Genomic DNA, 20047 nt, shown 5'->3' on the forward strand with positions numbered 1-20047 from the left:
TCGTGAGTGGCGTCGGTTGTTGGCATGATGAGAGTGCGTGCGTGAGAGCCACCGTTTTAACCCCGTTGCACCGCAGACCTAAACCTTCTCTCCCCTCCTCTCTTCTTGTTGATTTTGTTTTGGGGTTGTGTAAAAGTTTCCGTTTTAACCCCTTTTTAAAAATTGTCTTCTTTTAAAACTCCTTTTATTAAATGTGGGGGCAACCCCTTGGGTTTCCTTCAATTCTCCTTTTGTCTATTTTCAAAATAGGACCTCATTTTTTATTTACAAAAGGCGTTTTATTTTATTCTGTAAATAAAAGGGGTTTGATTTTATTCTTTTGTAAAAAAAGGGTTTTATTTTAATTCTTCAAAAGGTTTTATTTTATTCGTTTTTAAAAGATGCCCAAAACTATTTCTTATAGTGGGGTATGTTTTTAAGTAGTTAAAAGACATTTTCTTTATTTTAATTTTTCTGTTAAAACCTTTTCTTGTGAGTTTCTATTTTTTCTATTTTTTTCAAAAAAGGAAAAAATCAAGTTTAAAAAAAAACCCAAATGGGGCAGGAGCCACCCCAGGCCAGCCGGCCCAAGGCCCAGCCTCCCCTCCCTGACCTAGCCCGCTCCCCCCGTGCGCCTTCTCCTCCTCTCCTCGTTCCCCTTCTCCTCCTCGCGCAGCCTCCCGTCGCCCCGATCGCCATGGCCGCCTGCTGCAGCCCCGAGGCGCCCGAGCTGCCGCAGCAGCTTCCCCGAGCCGCCGCCGCTGTTCACGCGCTCGCCCCTCCTACCGCCGCCTCCTCCTCCCGCGTGCTGCGCCGCCGCCGTGCCGCCCCGCGCGCCGTCTCGCCCTCTTCCTCGCCGGTGCGTCGCGCCCCGCCGTCGCCGCCTGCATCGCTCTCGTCGGCGCTCACCCTGGCCTCCTCTTCCTCGCGCGCCTCCTCTCCCCCGCGCGCCCATGCCCTGCCCGAGGTGCCCAGGCCGAGCAGCCCCGCGCGTGTAGCCTCCCCTCGCTCGCCACCAGGGAGGTTCCCCTCGCCGCGCTGCCGCTCGCCGCCTCCGCGCGCTCCGGCCAACCCTGACCAGATACCGGCGATGGGCCGCTGCCCGCCGGCCTCCCGTCGTCGCTGGTGCCGCCCCTGAACCCGGTCTCAGCCCAACCCCTCGCCGGATCCAGCCACCGCAGCCTCAGGCGGCCCAGCCTCGGTGCCTGCCGGCCATGGCCGCCGGCGCGATGCCGCTCCCCCCGGGCCCCTGTCAGTTCCCCGACGGCCATCGTCGCTGGAGCCGCCCCCCTGTATCTGCCGACCCTGCGCAGTCCGCTGCCTCGCCGGGGGTCACCGCGGCACGCTGGAGCCCAGCCCCGTGCCAAGCCCCCCTGTAGGTGCCGATCCCTTCCATCCCCGCGTGCCCGCCATCGTCCAGTTGTTGTCTGTAGCCGGTTGTGTGCCTGCCTGTGTTGCTGCCGTTGCGTGCCGTGCTTGCTTGCCGCCGCTGTTGCTCTGCTGCCTGCTGCTAGTTTGATGCTGCACTCCTGCTCGCGTTGCTGTGCTGCTGCCTTTTGCTATTGCGAGGTGCCGCTGCCGTTTCTTTGTGTAGCTAACTGCTGCCTGATGCGTGCTGTATCGTTGCTGCTTTGCTAGATGCATGTCATAGCTTGTTGTTGCTGCTAGTTGTAGCTAGCCTGGCCGTTGCATGCTATTGCTGTGCTTGCTGTTGCTATTGCTATAGCTACCGCTGATGTCGTTGCTTGCTGCTATAGTTAGCTGCTGCTTATGCTGCTGCTAGCTTGCTTGTGCTTAGTTGTTGTTTGCTGCTGCTTTGCTTTGCTGCTAGTTGTAGGTTGCTGCATGCTGTTGCTAGTTGCCGTAGATGCTGCTGCTTTGCTAGCTGAAGCTTTTGCTGTTAGATGCTAGTCTAGGTTGCTAGTGGCTTGCGGTTTGTCCGCTTACGCTAGCCGTGTTGCTGCCGCTTGCGTCGCCGCGTAGACCATCCCCGCCTACCGTGAGTCGTCGACGAGATCGGCGAGTACAACGACGACCTCGACGAACCCCGAGCATCGACGGAGACGTGATCGACTACCGACGCCGAAGACCTGAGAACCACGACGCCGAGCGAACGACTACCGTCGACGAGACCGTGTACCACTACTTCAACTACCGGCGCGTGTACGACTACTTCCACGACGACCACGACTTCCACGACGACCGTTGGTCCGCTACGACCCGATCCCCTCCGATTCACACGCGTCGAAGGTATAACGATGAGACGTGGCCGAGAACCGTATGCATGTGATGTATGAGTTGTATGGATGTTGCACCGTATGTTTGCACCGTATGTTTGACCGTTGCACGTTGTCCCTCTATGTTGTGCTCGACACATGGGAACCCGAGATAAGGGATCACCGCATTCTTTAATTAACGTTCCCGCAGACGCTTCATATACGTTGGCACGATATCTCGACGAGTTACCAGAATAGGAACGTTGCCGTTGCATCGTTTCCATTTTGCCGCCATGGTTCCCTCTCGCTCGCCGTGGCGACACTTGATTGTTTCTCTCCTTGCCCGTGTTGTTGTATCTTGCATGCATGACGCATTCATGGCATGATATATTGTGTTGCATGTCTCTTGTGTCATAGCTCCGATCTATGTTTCGCGTGGTAACCGACTAGGATGACTTGTAGGATCATCGCTTCACCCTTGCCATGATAACCACAATGTAATATTGCCGTGATAATTAACGGGGGTGAATTAAATAATTAAACGTGGAGTTTCGTCGATATGCAACCCGTTGCATATCGAGCTTCACTTAATGTGTAGAGTTTGCGTGAGATGAATTGCCATGCCATCCCTTGCATCTTTGAACTGAACATGCATCATAGTAGGTTATGCCTCATGTTGTGCATCGTGTGGTGAATATCGTGTGTTGATGCTTGTTTCCGTTTCCCTCCGTCTCGATAGAGTTCCGCAAGCGTATCGAAATATGAGGACCCGTTCAACTACGTTGGTTCGCCGACTTCACGGAGTTGTTCTTCTTCCACGCGGGATCTCAGGCAAGATGATCATTTCCCCAGATACCATTACTATCATCGCCATGCTAGTTTACCGCTTCTATCGTTTATGTCTCGTTGCCTACCACATGTTAAATATCAGCCTCTCAAAAATGCCATGATAACCTCCAACTGTTCAACCTAGCAAACCACTATTTGGCTATGTTACTGCTTGCTTAACCATGTTGTTAGCGTTGCTAGTTGCAGGTGCAGATGCTTCCATGTGATAACATGGGTTCCTTGTCATATCACCATATTTAAAATGCTATTTAATTTAATGCACCTATATACTTGGTAAAAGGTGGAAGGCTCGGCCTTTTCTAGCCTTGTGTTTTGTTCCACCTTTGCCCCCTTAGTTTCGGCTACCGGTGTTATGTTCCATAAACGAGCGCTCCTAACACGATCGGGGTTGTTATGGGGACCCCCTTGATAATTCGTTTTAGATTAAAGCTGGTCTGGCAGGGCCCAACTTTGGTACTACATTTGCCTAATAACTAATGAACTGCATCTGGAGTAATTAACCCGAGGAAATTTAATCAACCCCCGGGCCAGTGCTCCTCATGAGTGTTGGCCCCACCTGAGCGATGTCCGGCGCCCCTCTGGTCACCCGGAGGTTCAGCGATCCCGGCGTCTAGCTCATCCGTCGTGTCGTGAGAACGAGGTACGCGACTCCTATCGGGATCGTCGACACGTCGGGCGGCCTTGCTGGATTAGTTTTACCTTTGGCGAAATATCTTGTGCATCGGGATTCCGGTGATGCTTTGGGTAATCTCAGAGTTGAGGTTTTCCACTAGGGAATCCGACGAGATCGCGAGCTTCGTGATTGAGGATTTCAATGCGGCTTGTGGTAATTTGTGATGGACTAGTTGGAGCACCCCTGCATGGTTAAATCTTTCGGAAAGCCATGCCCGCGGTTATGTGGCAACGTGGAAACTTTGTTTAACACTGGTTCTAGATAACTTGAAGTTAATTAATTAAAATATGCCAACTGTGTGCGTAACCGTGACTGTCTCTTTCATGAGTTCCTTCTCCGATCGAGGACACGGTGGGGTTATGTCTGATGTAGGTAGGTGTTCAGGATCATTCTTTTGGTCATCAGTAGTTCACGTCCGTTATGCGTAGATCTTCCACCTCTTAATTCTGGTACTCGTAAGTTTAGCCACCAAATATATGCTTAGCCGCTGCTGCAACCTCACCACTTAACCTTACCTCACCTAGTAAGCTTTGCTAGTCTTGATACCTTCGGAAATGAGATTGCTAAGTCCCCTGTGGCTCACAGATTACTACAACACCAGTTGCAGGTACAGGTAAAGGTTACTCGACGCGAGCGCGTTGATTGTTAATTTGGAGTTGCTGCTTCTCCTTCTTCATCGATCTAGGATGGGCTCTAGGCCGGCAGCCTGGGATAGCAAGGATGGACGTCGTTCTTCTTTTGTCGTTTGTTTTCGTCCGTAGTCGGACCCTGCTCTTACTCTTGATGATTATGTAATGCACTGATGTGACTCTGATGTAGCTTGTGGCGACTGTAAGCCAATTCTATTATATATCTCTTCTTTTCAGTACAGGTACTTGTAACGATATCCATTCTTGCGACACGACGAGATGCGCTTCTATCCCTGACGAGGCCTTCGTGCCAAATTGAGGATAGGGTCGCATCTTGGGCGTGACAAGGGGGTCCCGAGCTATGGACCTTGGATCGATGGGTTACAGGGGACGAAGGTGACAGTGTTTACCCAGGTTCGAGCCCTCTTGAGGAGGTAAAACCCTACGTCCTACTTGATTATATTGACGTGGATGAGAATTAGAAAGTTGATCTACCTTGAGATCGTATGAGATAAAAACCTAGATGACTCAACTTTGCTATACAGATGAAACCCTCTGGTTTATATAGACACAAGGGGTTCCTAGGGTTACATACAACCGACCTCCAGGCGGGGAGAGATGTGTTGATCTAGCATACTTAACTTGGATGACATGTCAGTCTTCAGAGCTTTCCTTCTTGAATACGAGGTCATCATGCAATCCGGTCTTCAACAACACGGCCCATTAGGTCGGCCTGTAAGAGATGGGTCGACCGTCCTTAGTCTCGGACTCCCCCAGTAGCCCCTGAACTGGCCTCCAACGCCGATGTATATGGTCTTTGGCAGCTCCTCGTATCCAGATTAACCGGCTTGCAAGGCGAGTTCCCCTTCACATTTGGCTGGTTTTTACTTGGTCATTTGGTGATGTCGTTCCTTTAAAACATCCATTGCTTAATCCGAAGGCTTAAAAGCCCGGGTGTGAAGGTTCCTCATCTGACAGCCTTTCTGACGGAAGGTCGCGATTGCCACTTATGTCAAAACTCGATTCACGGTTCAAGGCCACTTTCCCGTGGGCGTGTCTTACCAATGAGGAGATAGTGCCCCGCGTTTACGGTGATACCAATAATGGACTGGATTATCCACAGCACGTTCAACGATGCGGTCATTTCGGTAAGTGGCAGGGCATGTAGCAGAATAAACGGAAACCCTTGGCCTTACGACCCCCCATAAAAGGGAAAAAGATCCTGAAATCCACCACAGGCATTCCATACTCGACCCCCTTTCATTCAAGCTCCAAGCACCCACATCCATTTCATTTTCCGTCCTCTCCCATCCGCTCTTCTTAAACTTCATCCATGGCCAGCTTGGGCTCCCAAGGCAAGTGGGAGGTCTCAAACATCTCCGACAAGGATATCCAATAGTTGAAGCACGCCGGCTATCTCTCGCCCGACATTGCCCACCGTGCGCCGGGGGAAGGGCAGGTGGTGCTTACACCAAAGCCAGGCCAGAGGGTGATGTTCGTCCCCCACGTCATCAGAGGACTAGGCTTCCCACTCCACCCCTTCGTCAGGGGCCTGATGTTCTTCTACGGGTTAGATTTTCATGATCTTCCCTCGAACTCGTTTATGCACATCTCAACTTTCATCACCATTTGTGAGGCCTTCCTACGGGTTCAAACGCACTTCGGCCTATGTCTCAAGAATTTCAACATCAAGCCGAAGATGGTCAGCGGCCAACACACCGATTGTGGAGGAGCCATGATCAGCAAACTCCCTCGGGTCGAATGGCCGGAGGGTACTTTTATTGATACAATCCAAGTCTGGCAAAGAGAGTGGTTTTACATCACCGAACCTCGGGAAACAAACTGGTCGGCGCTTGTCGAGTTCGGACCCGGACCCCCAGAGAAGCTAACCTTGTGGGTTAGAAAAGGTCTTGACTGGGGATCAGTCTCGGAGGTGAAGTCGTTGCAGAAGCGCATCACGCAGATGGTGGAGGCGAATATCGAGTTGGCCAACGTGATTCACGTCATGCTCCGCCGCCGCGTACTCTGCTAGTGTCGAGACACTCCAATGCGGTCCTACCAGCTCGGAACCCCGACACCATGCGCGAGTTCTACCACACTACCATGAGAAATTATGGAGGGTGTTGTTCAAACCTCAACAGAAATGGCCTGCCGAGGAAGAAGACGTCATCCTAGATGTCGGTAACCCTCCCTTGAAGGTATGATGGAGCTTTTATTCTTATTCAAAGCTTCAATTTTTAGCAAGGATCTTATCCTTTCCCACACTGTCTGTGCAGGGCTGGTTGAACAAGGCCGTGAAAATAAAACGGCCCAGCTCCCCTGCCTGAGGACCCTAGGTAGCCATTGTTGACTACGATGGTAGTTAATTATGGCACCATACGAGACGCGGGAGAAAAAATAGAATAAGAAGAGGGAGATCCGCGGGGGCCTTAGCTCGAGGGGTCATCCAGATACCAAGTTCGGAGACACCCGCGCTTCCTCCGCCTATGAGGAAGAGGATGTGAAGGATGGGGAGTAGAAAGACTCCCCCAAACAAGAAAGAGGGCGGTGCCAGAGGAGGCCAGGGAGGGCTTGCCTCCTCATGCCCCGAAGAGACATTGCAGGAGCAAGGTCATCCTACCTGACGACAACACAGATTTCGATGAGGACTCCGGGGCCTTTGAGAGGGTTCCCCAAAGGACCCCTAGGACCAAGCCCCCGGCCCAAAGGTATGGAGTCTGAACTTTATTTAATGGAGTTATACTGACTTTTTGTTAATCAATAGACGTGTGCTTTTTCCTGACGCAACCCTTCCCAAAATCTCCCGACGGACCAAGTCTTGCAGGGGGGGTTCACCATCGGCCGAGTTGCGGAGTGCGGTAATGTGTCCGATACTACCCTTCCTCAGGCCTCGGATGAGGCCGCATAGGTGATATCCCACCAAGCCCCCCCCTCCCCGAACACGAGGGACGAGGTGGTGAGGGCCGAAGTTCACACGTTGGCCACCGAAGACCGAGAGATCCCGGCGAAGGTTCATGCCTCGGTTATTGAAACCCAGGAAGTTGATCCCCTCTTGGCGAGTGGAGAGGGGGCCGCGATTCATGGAGAAAAACCTCGGAGCCAGTAAATGCGGGTCAACTCAAAGTTGACGAATACCTAATGGGTAGTATACACCCAGTGGAAGGGAAACATCCACAACCCAGCTCCAGTGTGCACAAGTTGTCTGGAACATTGGAACACCCAGACTTAATCGTATTGGGAAATCACGAAGAGTCTCTAGGGGTGCAGGAAATTTTCATCAACTATGTTGATTTTCGAGAACCATTTGACCGAAGACTACGACTGCTGGCATATATTTTGCTGAAAAGATTACATATACCCTTCTCATTGATCATGATCCAAGGTCTATCGTTGAGTGCCAAAGGCGCTCCGATTGGCCTAAATGGAAGGATGCAATACAAGCAGAAATTGCATGCCTCGCTTAACAAAAGAAAGGTATTCACTCAAGCAGTACCTACACCTCCCAATGTTTTCCTTGTGGGATTCAAATGGGGTTTTCTCCAAAAACGGAATGAGAACAATGAGGTGGTGAGATATAAAGCAAGGCTCATAACACAAGGTTTCACGCAAAAACCCGACATTGATTTCAATGAAACATACTCTCCAGTAAGGAGTGGAACCACTTTCCGATATCTTATATCTTTGGAAGTGAAAAATCGTCTATCTTTGCTGTTGATGGACGTCGTGACCGCATATCTTTATGGGTCACTAGATATGGACATATATATGAAGGTTCCTGACGGAATATCTGCCCCGAATAAAAGGGCAAAACACAACATGTGTTGTGTAAAGCTAAATAGGTCATTATATGGCTTAACGTAGTCGGGACGGATGTGGTACAACCGACTCAGTGAGTTCTTTCTTCAGAAAAGTTACTCCAATAGTGATGATTGCCCATGTGTCTTCATCAAAAGTCCTCTACACGATTTTGCATCATTTCTGTGTACGTTGATGATCCCAACATCATTGACAACACACTAGACATTGATGAAGCATGCAATCATCTAAATACGGAATTTGAGATGAAGGATTTGGGTAAAACTAATTTTTGCTTAGGTATTCAACTTGAGCACCTTCCCTCAGGAATCATATTACACCAAGCTGCCTATATCCAAAAAATATGGGAGAAATTCAATATGGACAAGTCATATCCATCTAAAACTCCTAAGGTGGTTCGATCTCTAGATGTAGAGAAAGATCCGTTTAACGCCAAGGGATGATGGAGAAGAGGTGTTGGGACCTGAAGTTCCATACCTCAGTGCCGTTGGAGCGCTTATGTATCTTGCAAATTGCATAAGACCTAATATTACATTTGGAGTGAATCTACTTGCTAGACACATCGTAGCTCTCAGTAAGCGTCATTAGACTCGAGTGGAGAATATCTTTTGATATTTCCAAGGCACAATGGATCTTGGACTAATTTTCCAGTTCTAGAGAAATTTGGACTCTGATATGATTGGATATGCAGATGCCTGTTATTTGTTTGATCCCCATAATGCCATATTACAGACCGGCTTTGTGTTCGTACATGGTGGTACTGCTGTATCATGGAAGTCTTCAAAACACGCTATGGTGGCAACATCTATTTTTCATTCTAGAATAATTTCATTATTTGAAGCATCATGTGAATGTATATGACTTCATAGAATGATAAACCACATACAACAGTCATGTGAAATTGGTTTGATAGAATCACCTACCATTATCTATGAAGATAATGTGGCCTGTGCTGCACAGATGCAAACTGTATCATGAGTAATATTACTAAGCATATTTCTCCTAAGTGGGGTTTCCCCCTATAATTTTCAAAAAGCAAGAAAATAAACATCTTTCAAGTCAAATCATGCGACAACCTTGTTAATATATTTACCAAGTCTCTACCAAATTTTACATTCTAGAAATATGTTCATGGAATTGGTATGCGACGACTTAGGGACTTGCATATGTGAGAGGGAGTCTCTTCTTGAGATATCCTTGTTCAAGACATCACATCATGCTATCTCATTGCGCGTTTATATTTCAGGTTCTCGTCAAAGATTTCATGAAGAAACTTTTTGGAGGAGAATTCAGGAAAGGTTTTGACTGAAAATTTCGTGCTGCATCGTGAATCAGATAGTAAATGTGCAAATCTTGTGCACATTAAATACTGCGCATTTCATGTACTCCCTCCGTTCCTAATTATAAGTCTTTTAAGATATTTCACTAGGAGTCTACATACGAAGCAAAATGAATGAATCTATACTCTAAAGTATGTCTATATACATCTGTATGTAGTCCATCAATGAAATTTCTTTAAAGACTTATATTTAGGAACGGAGGGAGTAGATCTTAACCGATCCTAACCTATTCTAATCGTCTAGGGAATAAAGAACCATATCGACAATGCATGCAGCCTTCGAGAAATGGTAGAGAAAAGGTAAATGTGAAGATCATGTTCTTGTTACTCACACCTAGACAATCTGCCAATTTATTATGGTACAAAAGGAGTAATATATAATTATTGAAATAATAAGCAAATAAGCCACCAGATTCATTTCGCATATGTTAAAAATATCTAATCCATTGATGGTAAACTTTAATGGTCTAAATTTAAATGTTAAAATAAATAAATGTATACCCCGGTTGATTAGATGCTATGGACACTATCCATCGATTTCCGTTGACCTGTATGTACTCTAAATTGACAAAAATGCTAAACACCGCGGTATTACATGCTTTTACAGGCTGTTTCCATCTAACCAAGCCAATCAAAACCTATCAAGTCAGAGTCACTTCATAAAACCTCCATATTAAGCCCGTAAATGTAGCATCGTTGCCACATGTAATGTATAGTCTAGGTATGAGGGGTGAAGTCAAATGGGCTACGTACGGGCGAGTGTTACGGAAAGCATGCCAAGAGCCATGCACCGTCCATGCAAAAAGTGCTCCTGATGTCGTTGTCATCGCTGGCAAGACCGCCGGGCTTCGAGGCCTTCCCTACTCTCACGCTCACCTCTAGCAGGCCATTGAGACGCACCCCGTAACCGCAGTCTGGCCCTCACAAGCCCGTTGACGCCCCCCATGTGGATGCCAACCTCGCGCCACTTTTGCAGGTGCGACATGTCGTGTTCATTAGTGCACTGACTTCATCTCCGCAAAAATACTAGATGTCGTAAAAATCTCGACCATCGGAGGCATCACATTGCAGCGCATGAATGCATGGATGCGCCCTCGAGCCTGGACCTTGGAGGTCGTGTCAAGGCAACACCGGTGGCAAAGGCGTTGGAGGTGGTGGTGCTGGTTTTTCCACTGCCTCGGCATTGTGCAACACTTGAGGATTTAGTGTTGGCAGCCTTCGTAGCAACTTCAAAAAGTATAAGGCTGGCCATAGTGGGAAGTAACATAGTAGTAACATCACACATTACAATGCAAATTTGCTTATGTGGCAGTGAGTTAATGAGGAGAGAGGTGCTTGTGGTAACTAGCTATGTTACAGTAACATCACACATACCAATACAAAATGAGTCTATATCCTAATTAATATGACATCCCACAAATGTTACTATCCACTATGGAGGTAGTAACATAGACCAGTAACATATGCATGTTACTTGGCTAAGTTACTCCCCACTATGAGCAGCCTAATGATTGTGAACGATCGATCGGCGAATGCTTTCACCAGATGCAGGCTCATGCACCACGTTGAGCCCATGCATGTGGAGCCAGATCCCCTTCTATAAGCCCCTTCTATCGAAAACGCTCAACCTTATCCTTTGGGCGAGATCTCTTCTTCCCCAATTCCCACTCTCTCCTCCTCGTGAAAAGTCACACCCAACCCGCTCCCTCCTCCTGCTAATAACACCATTGTTGCTCTCCTCCCCATTTGTGGTCCACAATAGGACGGTCGTCGTGCGCTGCCCACAAATCTCGCTCGGTCTTCTGCTTGTTGCGACGGTTCTTTGTTGCTGCCACACCTGTGGTTGCCATGGCGCCCCTTCGGGATAATGATGGGGACCCACCAGCGAACATGGTGCATCTGCAACCTGCAATGGACGTGACTCAGTCGGCGAGACATGACTCAGTCGGTGACACAACCGGCACCCATCGGTCACTACTAGGAAAAGGCCTGCTAGTGGCGCACCTGTTTTGGCTACTAATGACGCACTACAGGTGCGCCACTAGCATCACGCCATTAGAATTTTTTACTAATGACGCATCACAGGTGTGCCATTAGTATCTGGTATACTAATGGCGCACTAGGCAGTGCGCCATTAGTATAACTCATGGTGCGTCATTAGTATCTGGTATACTAATGACGCACCAGGCAGTGCGTCATTAGTATAGCTCATGACACGTCATTAGTATCTGGTATACTAATGGCGCACCAGGAAGTGCGCCATTAGTATGCCTCCCAGGAACCATATTTACCCATGTGCTCTGGCTTACTAATGCGCACTAGTTGACGATGCGCCACTAGTGTACTTTTTGCAGTGCGCCACTAAAGTGCTGAGTGGTGCGCCACTAGTATGAATATTAGGTTTTTTTTTGTATTTGCACAGGTTACAAAACATATTATTGCACAGAATATAGAGAGCACACATTACAGGAAAAAACTTATAAGCCGAGGGCCAATGTGACACGCACGATTTATATATAAACCGAGAGCCAATGCCTGGGAAAATGCCTGGGACACACGGCTTACAACCCTAGATACCCTATAAACCGGGTGCCGATGCCTGGGAAACACGGCTTATAGCGCAATAACATTTTTTTTTCAATGAGCAGCAACAACAATATATTACATATCCAATAACAATATATTTCAATGAGCAGCAACAACAATATATTTCAATGAGCAGCAACAACAAGATATTACAAGTTCACAACAATAAGAAACCGATGATGAGTTCAAAGTCCACACATGCATACATATCCAACATAGTTTCACAAAAACACACATACATATTCAAGGATGGTTCACAACATGTGTACATATGCAACAAGAGTTAACAAACAAAAGAGTTCAACCTACAATATGCAATGAGCTTCCACCACAGCATGTATGCCCACCGTCGACGGCATCCGTGATGCAAACCTATATAAGTTCAATAGCACACGCATGAGTATCCAAAGTTAAATTGCAAACGATCGATAAGGCACAAGAGTCAACAAGCATCAACATATAAGTTTGAAATTGAAGCTAAGAAGTATAAATAACTATGCAAACACTTTGCCTTGTGATTGCAGGTTCATACCAGACACACAGAGAAAAGGACTAAATTGAAGACCAAAGATCGTCTCAAATAGTAGCAAGAAAAATAAGTAAACATCCATGTTCTTTGACAACCATGACACAAGACAGAATGTCCTTACAGGATCACTCTGATTATTTATTCCTTGAGGTTTCAACCCAATCATGGTCTTTGTCATTTGAAAGTAGAATATGATTAAAGAAGCTCATGTCATACCATTGTTACTAAGAATGAAAACATAGCAATCATATGGCCGATGTGTACTGACTTATCAACTAAAGTAAAAAAAATAAGTCACATACATGATAGCCTGATTCAAGGAACAGTCAAAAATAGGGAACACTAGAAGGAACCATTCACTCCTATTCATGATTGTTTATCTTCTTTGGTTGTCCACAATCAGTAAAAGGATGTTTGTACCTTCTCTAGGCCAGGCGCCGACGCAGAGGCAGATGCACAATAGGAGCTCGTCGACGGTGGCTCATCACGGAGAAAAGAACTAAACATGTGCATGATCTCCTAATGTGCACAAGACCTTTCCAACACACACACACACACTTGTTGATTTCGTGCTCATATGACCACAGCACACGCAAGCATGGGCTAGAGATGAATAAAGATCACCTACATGGGAAGAAAAAATAAACAAAAAATCATGCATCAATTTAACATATGCTTGAAAATTGAGAGCACACTATAACAGCAACCAGCAAATCAACTAGCAATCTAGCATACAATAGAACAATATTTCGTATATTTGTTCATAATGAAAAGAAACAAAAGAGGGGATCTCAAGCCCCATAGCTGCTCACATACTTGATTTCTGTGATGACGGCCTGGGTGATAACCTGCTTGCTGCAGTGACCTCTACCTCCGACCCGTTTGCAGCCTCCTCTGAGGATGTTTCATCCTCCTCCACTGCCACCCCTCCTCTCTGCAGCTACAACGATGACATCCCAGAAATGGCCTTCTCCCTGTTACCCTGCTTTGACTGTACACTCTCAGCCCTACTTGAGGAAGAGCAAAATGTATGTCCTGATACCAATCTCATTCCCCCAATCAATGAGACACTTGCAGCACCAGGATACTATCAAGCTGCTAATGGAGAGGTTAGCATAGAGCAATTCGGCCAACCATGACTTCCCCAAAGCATAGATGAACCCTTGCTGGCAATGCAAATGAGCAGCACTGCGCCTATCTCGATGCCTCTTGCTCCAGGGTGTGATGAAGAGTGCCTCACGGCGGCACTAACCAGAGGGTACATGAGCCTGGATAGTGCCCTGTATCCACAAACAGGAGCAATGATCCCGAGTTACAACACAGAGGCATCAAAATTAGGATTCTTCAATGGTAGTGGTGGTAATAGCAATGGTATGGTGGTGTTAGATATGAATGACATCAGCGAGTATCAGAGGATGATAGAAGGTGAAGGACTGACCAGAACATATAGCGACACAGATTCCATGCAAGGGGGCTATAGCAACACTGCAGAGATTCAGGTAACATCCGGAACCTAACATTGAAGTAATATCATGCTGCTTAATTACAGTAGTGCCAAACTTCCATGCAACACTGGTAAAAGAAACATGCTTAACTATAAATTTCAGCAAAAAAATAAAGGTAATATGGAGCATCCTGCACAAAGCACTGCTTGCATAGGCATCTTACCAATTCAATTCTGATGACACGCGACAAAATGCAGTATGCTTGCAGAAAAACTTTAGTAGACAGCAGGCCCCGTGTGCTTACGGGGTGTGCCGCAGTGCTTACGGGGTCTGATGCGACGAGCCTGGCCATGCGGTCGGCGACCTCGATGGCGTGGCGGGAGCCTGCCTATGCGACCTTCATGGCGTCGACGTCGAAGTGGGCGGTGGCCCTCTCCCCGGCCAGGTGCTTGTGGAGTAGGTGGAGCGCGTAGATGCTGCACAGCTTCTGGAGCTGCTCCTTCACCCCAGGGCCAGGGATGTCCTCCTGCATCTTCTCGATGAATCTATGGCACAGAGGGGGAGGCGGGATATAAATGAATGATTGGATTGTTCCAGAAACTAGATATGCATCAACCCCAGCCTAAGACCGACTACTCACTTGGTCACAATGATCAGCTGGACGTGAGCCACGGCAGCCTCGAGCAAATCAGGTGAGAGCTCAGAGAAACCTGCAAAGGAACGAGATCATCCATGTTAGTGAGTGCACCAAGAAATTCACTAAGAGATGCTACAAAAAACACCCAACGTTAAACCAGTCTTCAGCTGTTTTGATGTTTTCAATTACTGACTATGTGCAATACCAACCTTCTTCTTGGCTTGGCGCCTTGCTGATGTTCTGGGCACAGTTCACGGCCATCCTCAGGGCCCTAGCTTCAAACACCTCCTTTACGGTAGCAGGATTGAGCCAGTCTTCGGCTGCAGAGAATCATTGATGCATGAATCAGTATGATGATCAATCACAAGGTCAATCGCTTCACCAAAAAGAAGCTCCAGACAAAACGTCTCAGGCAGTTGCAGAAGTTATGTTATAAAGAGAAGTCTGCTTGAAGATGTAGCTGCATACCTGTATTTACAGCGCTTTTGCATTGCATCAAGTGTTGTATGTTACCCATGTAAGCTACGGTGCCGACAGGTTGGTTCCCAGTGGCCACCTGAGAGACGGTCTTCATAAAAAACCTTGCAACCTGCAGAAAGGATCCAAGGTTGTGATTATACTACTACTGGCCAATACTGAACCAAGGTACAAAAAACAGGTTAAAGCGGATCAGGTGCCAAACGACACTAACCTGCAACAGCAAAACGACATTGTCTCCTTCATAGGTGCAGGCAGGAACATAGACCGCAAACAGTTCAGGGAGCCCACTGCTGTTCAGGTAACCATGTCCACCGCAGAGCTTTCGGCACTCTTCAATCGCGTCCTGCATAGCAGAGAGACTAGCTTTATTATTACAGAACAATAAATTGTGAAATGCATCCATTGTACAACCTATTGCAAGAACAGAGATAAATCGGGTTGTAGTAACACAGGCAATATAGATTATTTCTTTCGGGCATGGAGTTTTTGCGCAAGAGATTAAATGCTCCCTCATGTGCTATACAATCAAAACAAATAGTCCTAAAAAAGGAAATTCATAATTATTCACGATGTGTTCTATTAAACTTCAGAATCTCTCTTATATAAAAAAAAACTATATGAGCTGAAATGTCATGAAGCTACTAGCTTGGTTGCTTCTTTTATCTAGCATACACGTACGTGATTTGTTATAGCATTCATAAACCAAAACGTGATTTTTTTTATCTAGAAATATGCATGTTTAATCACAGTCACAAGAACAAACAAAGTTCCAAACACTTATGCAAGTCCTATAACTCAGAACAAACAAGGTTCCAAACACTTATGCAAGTCCTATAACTCAGATCACGACAGCACATGATGTAAACTGTTCCATTGGTTCAATTTTGCTTTAGCAGCATTGGCACAAAATAAAACACAAGCAGAATTAAAAACATGACGCCATGGGCTGATAATATCATAACACAGCAAGGGTAGTTTCTTAAAGAACTAGCGTTCTTGGCACTGGTACTTGTTAATAACACATGAAAAGCAAAGTGCATTTCATTGGATCAGAGTACACCCGCAAAAACACAACGGCACGTCAAATCACGGTGGGAGAGGAAACCAAACTATATTTACAGGCCATGGAAGAGCGAGATTGCAGCTCAAAGACTAATTCTTGGCACACCAGCAGACATGAAAAGCTAAAAAGATTCATCTAAATAACACGGGATCAAACAAGAAATTCCCCTCACTTTATCAGCAGTACTATATTCATCTAAATAGCACAGGTTTCAGAGCTCATACGAGTGGACACTTCAGATTCGACATCTCTAGATCTTTCGATTCATAATAAGTAGTGCAATAACTTGCAAGAAACTAGCGCAAGATCCCATCAGCAACCCTAAATCTTTTGATTCATAATAATATGTACCCCGGTTTTTGCGCCCCCGCGAATCGAACCGAAGGAAGGAAGCGGGCCAAGATCCAGTCATTGTCGGAGGAGAGAAATCGAAGCGGAGAGGCGGGCGGACCTACGGTTCTGGATGGTGTTGCAGGTGATGTCGTGGAGGTGGACGACGGAGCCGAGGCGGAGGGCGCCGGTCTTGACGAGGTGGTTGTGGGTGGTGGCGAGCATGGACTCCTGGGAGTGGACGCCGTCGGAGAGCAGCATGCGGTAGCGCTCCGACTGGTGGCCGACGTGGTTATTGGTGGTGACGGCGCGCAGGTCCGCCACCTGCAGCACCGGCTGGATGGTCCCCGGCCCGTCCGGCAGCTCCCATATCTCCCTCACCGCCCCCTGCGTCAGCCGCGGCGCCCCCTCCATCCCGTCGCCGGCGAGAGGGGGCGGGATTGGATTGGATTCGGATCTGGGCGGGGGTAACCCTAGGAGAAGAGGGGTAGTTTTGCAAAAAATAAAAAATAAAAATAAAAATAAAAATAGTAGTGGCGCACCACCTACAAATGCGCCATTAGTAACCCTGGTTACTAATGGCGCACCAGCTGGTGGTGTGCCATTAGTAGTTTTGCCAAAATAAAATAAAATATAGTAGTGGCGCACCACCTACAAATGCGCCATTAGCAGCTGGTGGTGCGCCATTAGTAGTTTTGCAAAAAAAAATTATAGTAGTGGCGCACTGGGTGAGTGATGCGCCATTATTAGTTAAACTAGTAACGACGCACCCTGTCCGGTGCGCCATTACTAGTTAAACTAGTAATGACGCACCCAGCCACGGTGCGCTATTAGTATTTTTGCAACAAATTTTTTTATAGTAGTGGCGCACCGAGTGTGTGGTGCGCCATTAGTGTCCATCACACTAATGGCACACCTGCACATGGTGCGCCACTGCTATATAGTAGTGGCGCACTACTTGTCTGGTGCGCCATTAGTGTCTATATCATCTATAGCCCTTTTCCTAGTAGTGGGTGGTGGACAAGATGTGCACGGACGACACAATCCACATATGTTGGAACGACGCCCCCCATTTGTTGTAATAGGCCACGAAGGTTGTTGGGACGGGAGGTGGCAGATGTTGGAGCTGACAATTGTGGAAGCTACACCGGACCATGGACGTTGTTGGACCGATGATGAAGGAAGTTGGAACCGACGATAGGAGATGCTACAACCGGGGGTCGACGGAGCTGCAACCAGCATCGCGCAATGCTACGAGGTCGACGATGTATGCATTGGGGATGCTACAACCATGGGACGGCAAAGCCGTGATTGATGTAGTGTGATGCTACGACTGCGGCATGGTGGTGCTATGATGTCGATGATGTTTGCGTCAGGATGCTACAACCGCGAGCCGGTGGAGTTGCAACCACGGTCTACTATAGTTGCAACCCGCGTACCGGGCAAAGTTGCAAGAGAGGGACGACGGGATGGGTGTTGCAGCCATGATTGGATGGCGTCGCCTCAACTGGGAGAAGCGCGTTGTGGAAGTCCGTGCAAAAGAGGTTCTCCATGGTATCATCATTTCACCCACATAGCATGTGCGATAAAGTTGAGAGGGTTACGGCAAAAACTGGATGCAGTTCGTGTACAAAACGGACAATCTCTTTCGAAGTATCAGGGTTTCATACGGAAACTCGTCTGTTACAAAGCGATTTCATTTTATTGAACTTATTTGAACTCCATAATTTTTTTGTGTTCAAAATGCACCATTCAAAGCCACATCATCAATTTACAACCCTTTCTGCCTTCATTTGTTATTTTTCATGCATGTACTGATTATTTTGAGCTATAAGACCATGAAATTGAAAATCATTTGAAATGAACTATGAAAAGGTTCCAAGTTGGCATGGTATCATCATTTAACCCACATAGCATGTGCGAGAAAGTTGAGAGGGTTATGGCAAAAACTGGATGCACTTCGTGTACAAAACGTACAATCTCTTTCGAAGTATCAAGGTTTCATACGGAAATTTCGTCTGTTACAAAGGGATTTCATTTTTTTGAACTTATTTGAACTCCATAGTTTTTCTGTGTTCAAAATGCACCATTCAAAGCCACATCATCAGTTTACAACCCTTTCCGACTTCATTTGTTATTCTTCATGCATTTACTGATTATTTTGAGTTATAAGACCATGAAATTGAAAAGCATTTGAAATGAACTCTGAAAAGGTTCCAAGTTGGCATGGTATCATCATTTCACCCACATAGCATGTGCGAGAAAGTTGAGAGGGTTACCGCAAAAACTGAATGCACTTCGTGTACAAAACGGACAATCTCTTTCGAAGTATTAGGGTTTCATACGGAAACTCGTCTGTTACAAAGGGATTTCATTTTTTTGAACTTATTTGAACTCCATAGTTTTTCTGTGTTCAAAATGCACCATTCAAAGCCACATCATCAATTTACAACCCTTTCTGACTTCATTTGTTATTTTTCAAGCATTTACTGATTATTTTGAGCTATAAGACCATGAAATTAAAAAGCATTTGAAATGAACTATGAAAAGGTTTCAAGTTGGCATGGTATCATCATTTCACCCACATAGCATGTGCGAGAAAGTTGAGAGGGTTACGGCAAAAACTGGATGCACTTCGTGTACAAAACGAACAATCTCTTTCGAAGTATTAGGGTTTCATACGAAAACTTGTCTGTTATAAAGGGATTTTATTTTTTTGAACTTATTTGAACTCCATAGTTTTTCTGTGTTCAAAATGCATCATTCAAAGCCACATCATCAATTTACAACCCTTTCTGACTTCATTTGTTATTTTTCATGCATTTACTGATTATTTTGAGCTATAAGACCATGAAATTGAAAAGCATTTGAAATGAACTCCCCCTTCTAAACCGGTTCAAGGCACGAACCGGTACCAATGGATATTGGCCAGGAGCGCGGCCTATTGGTCCCGGTTCATGCCTAGAACCGGGACAAATGGGTCCAGACGAACCGGGACCAATGCCCACGAGGCCCCGGCCGGCCCCATGGGGTCATGAACCGGGACTAATGCCCCCATGGGTCCCGGTTCGTGAAGAACCGGGACTAATGGGCTGGCCAGGCCCGAACCAAAGCCCTGTTTTCTACTAGTGAACTAACCATAACATTGAGAGGCAAAGATGAACCGAGCAAAGTTCTTTTTATCAAAGAACAACTCCGTACAATAAATTGGCAAGAGTTCTACATCCTCTGTGCAAGATACTATAAGTGCTTCAAAATATGGCTTAATGAGCATAAAAATAATTAAACCACCAATACCATGATTAAATTATTTGTTTTGTTGATATAGAATAGTAAAGCACAAAATTTACAGTTTACCATTCACATGTAGAGATCACAAGCTCTTTGGTTAAACTCTCTTTTGTTTGTCTGTCAACCTCACTTGTGGCCATTAGTTTTCTTGAATTGAAGCAATGCCCTACAAACCTACTTCACTA

The 20047-nt window shown here is 46.5% G+C and overlaps 1 protein-coding gene and 1 pseudogene across 1 annotated transcript; one reads left to right on the forward strand and one right to left on the reverse strand.

Annotated features, from left to right (window-relative positions):
* Positions 1-1193: 1193 nt before the first annotated feature.
* LOC123404937 lies at positions 1194-14444 on the forward strand (annotated as a pseudogene).
* Positions 14216-16985, reverse strand: LOC123404939 (peroxisomal acyl-coenzyme A oxidase 1-like). Its single transcript, XM_045098840.1, has 6 exons — positions 16697-16985; positions 15390-15589; positions 15167-15287; positions 14908-15018; positions 14702-14771; positions 14216-14606 (listed from the first exon to the last, which is right to left on the reverse strand). The coding sequence occupies exons 1-6, from the start codon at positions 16983-16985 to the stop codon at positions 14450-14452; spliced, it is 948 nt and encodes a 315-aa protein (XP_044954775.1). The 3' UTR covers positions 14216-14449.
* Between the last annotated feature and the right edge of the window lie 3062 nt (positions 16986-20047).

The sequence above is a fragment of the Hordeum vulgare genome, chromosome 6H (assembly GCF_904849725.1).
Source record: "Hordeum vulgare subsp. vulgare chromosome 6H, MorexV3_pseudomolecules_assembly, whole genome shotgun sequence".
NCBI classification, from domain to species: Eukaryota; Viridiplantae; Streptophyta; class Magnoliopsida; order Poales; family Poaceae; genus Hordeum; species Hordeum vulgare.

Excerpts from the sequence above, each read along its gene's own strand:
- LOC123404939 (XM_045098840.1), bottom strand. The coding sequence starts at position 16,985 with ATGGAGGGGGCGCCGCGGCTGACGCAGGGGGCGGTGAGGGAGATATGG. Across the intron at positions 15,288-15,389 it reads ATGTCGTTTTGCTGTTGCAG|GTTGCAAGGTTTTTTATGAA; the intron begins GTTAGTGTCGTT and ends TCCTTTCTGCAG. Across the intron at positions 14,607-14,701 it reads CAGCTGATCATTGTGACCAA|ATTCATCGAGAAGATGCAGG; the intron begins GTGAGTAGTCGG and ends TCTGTGCCATAG.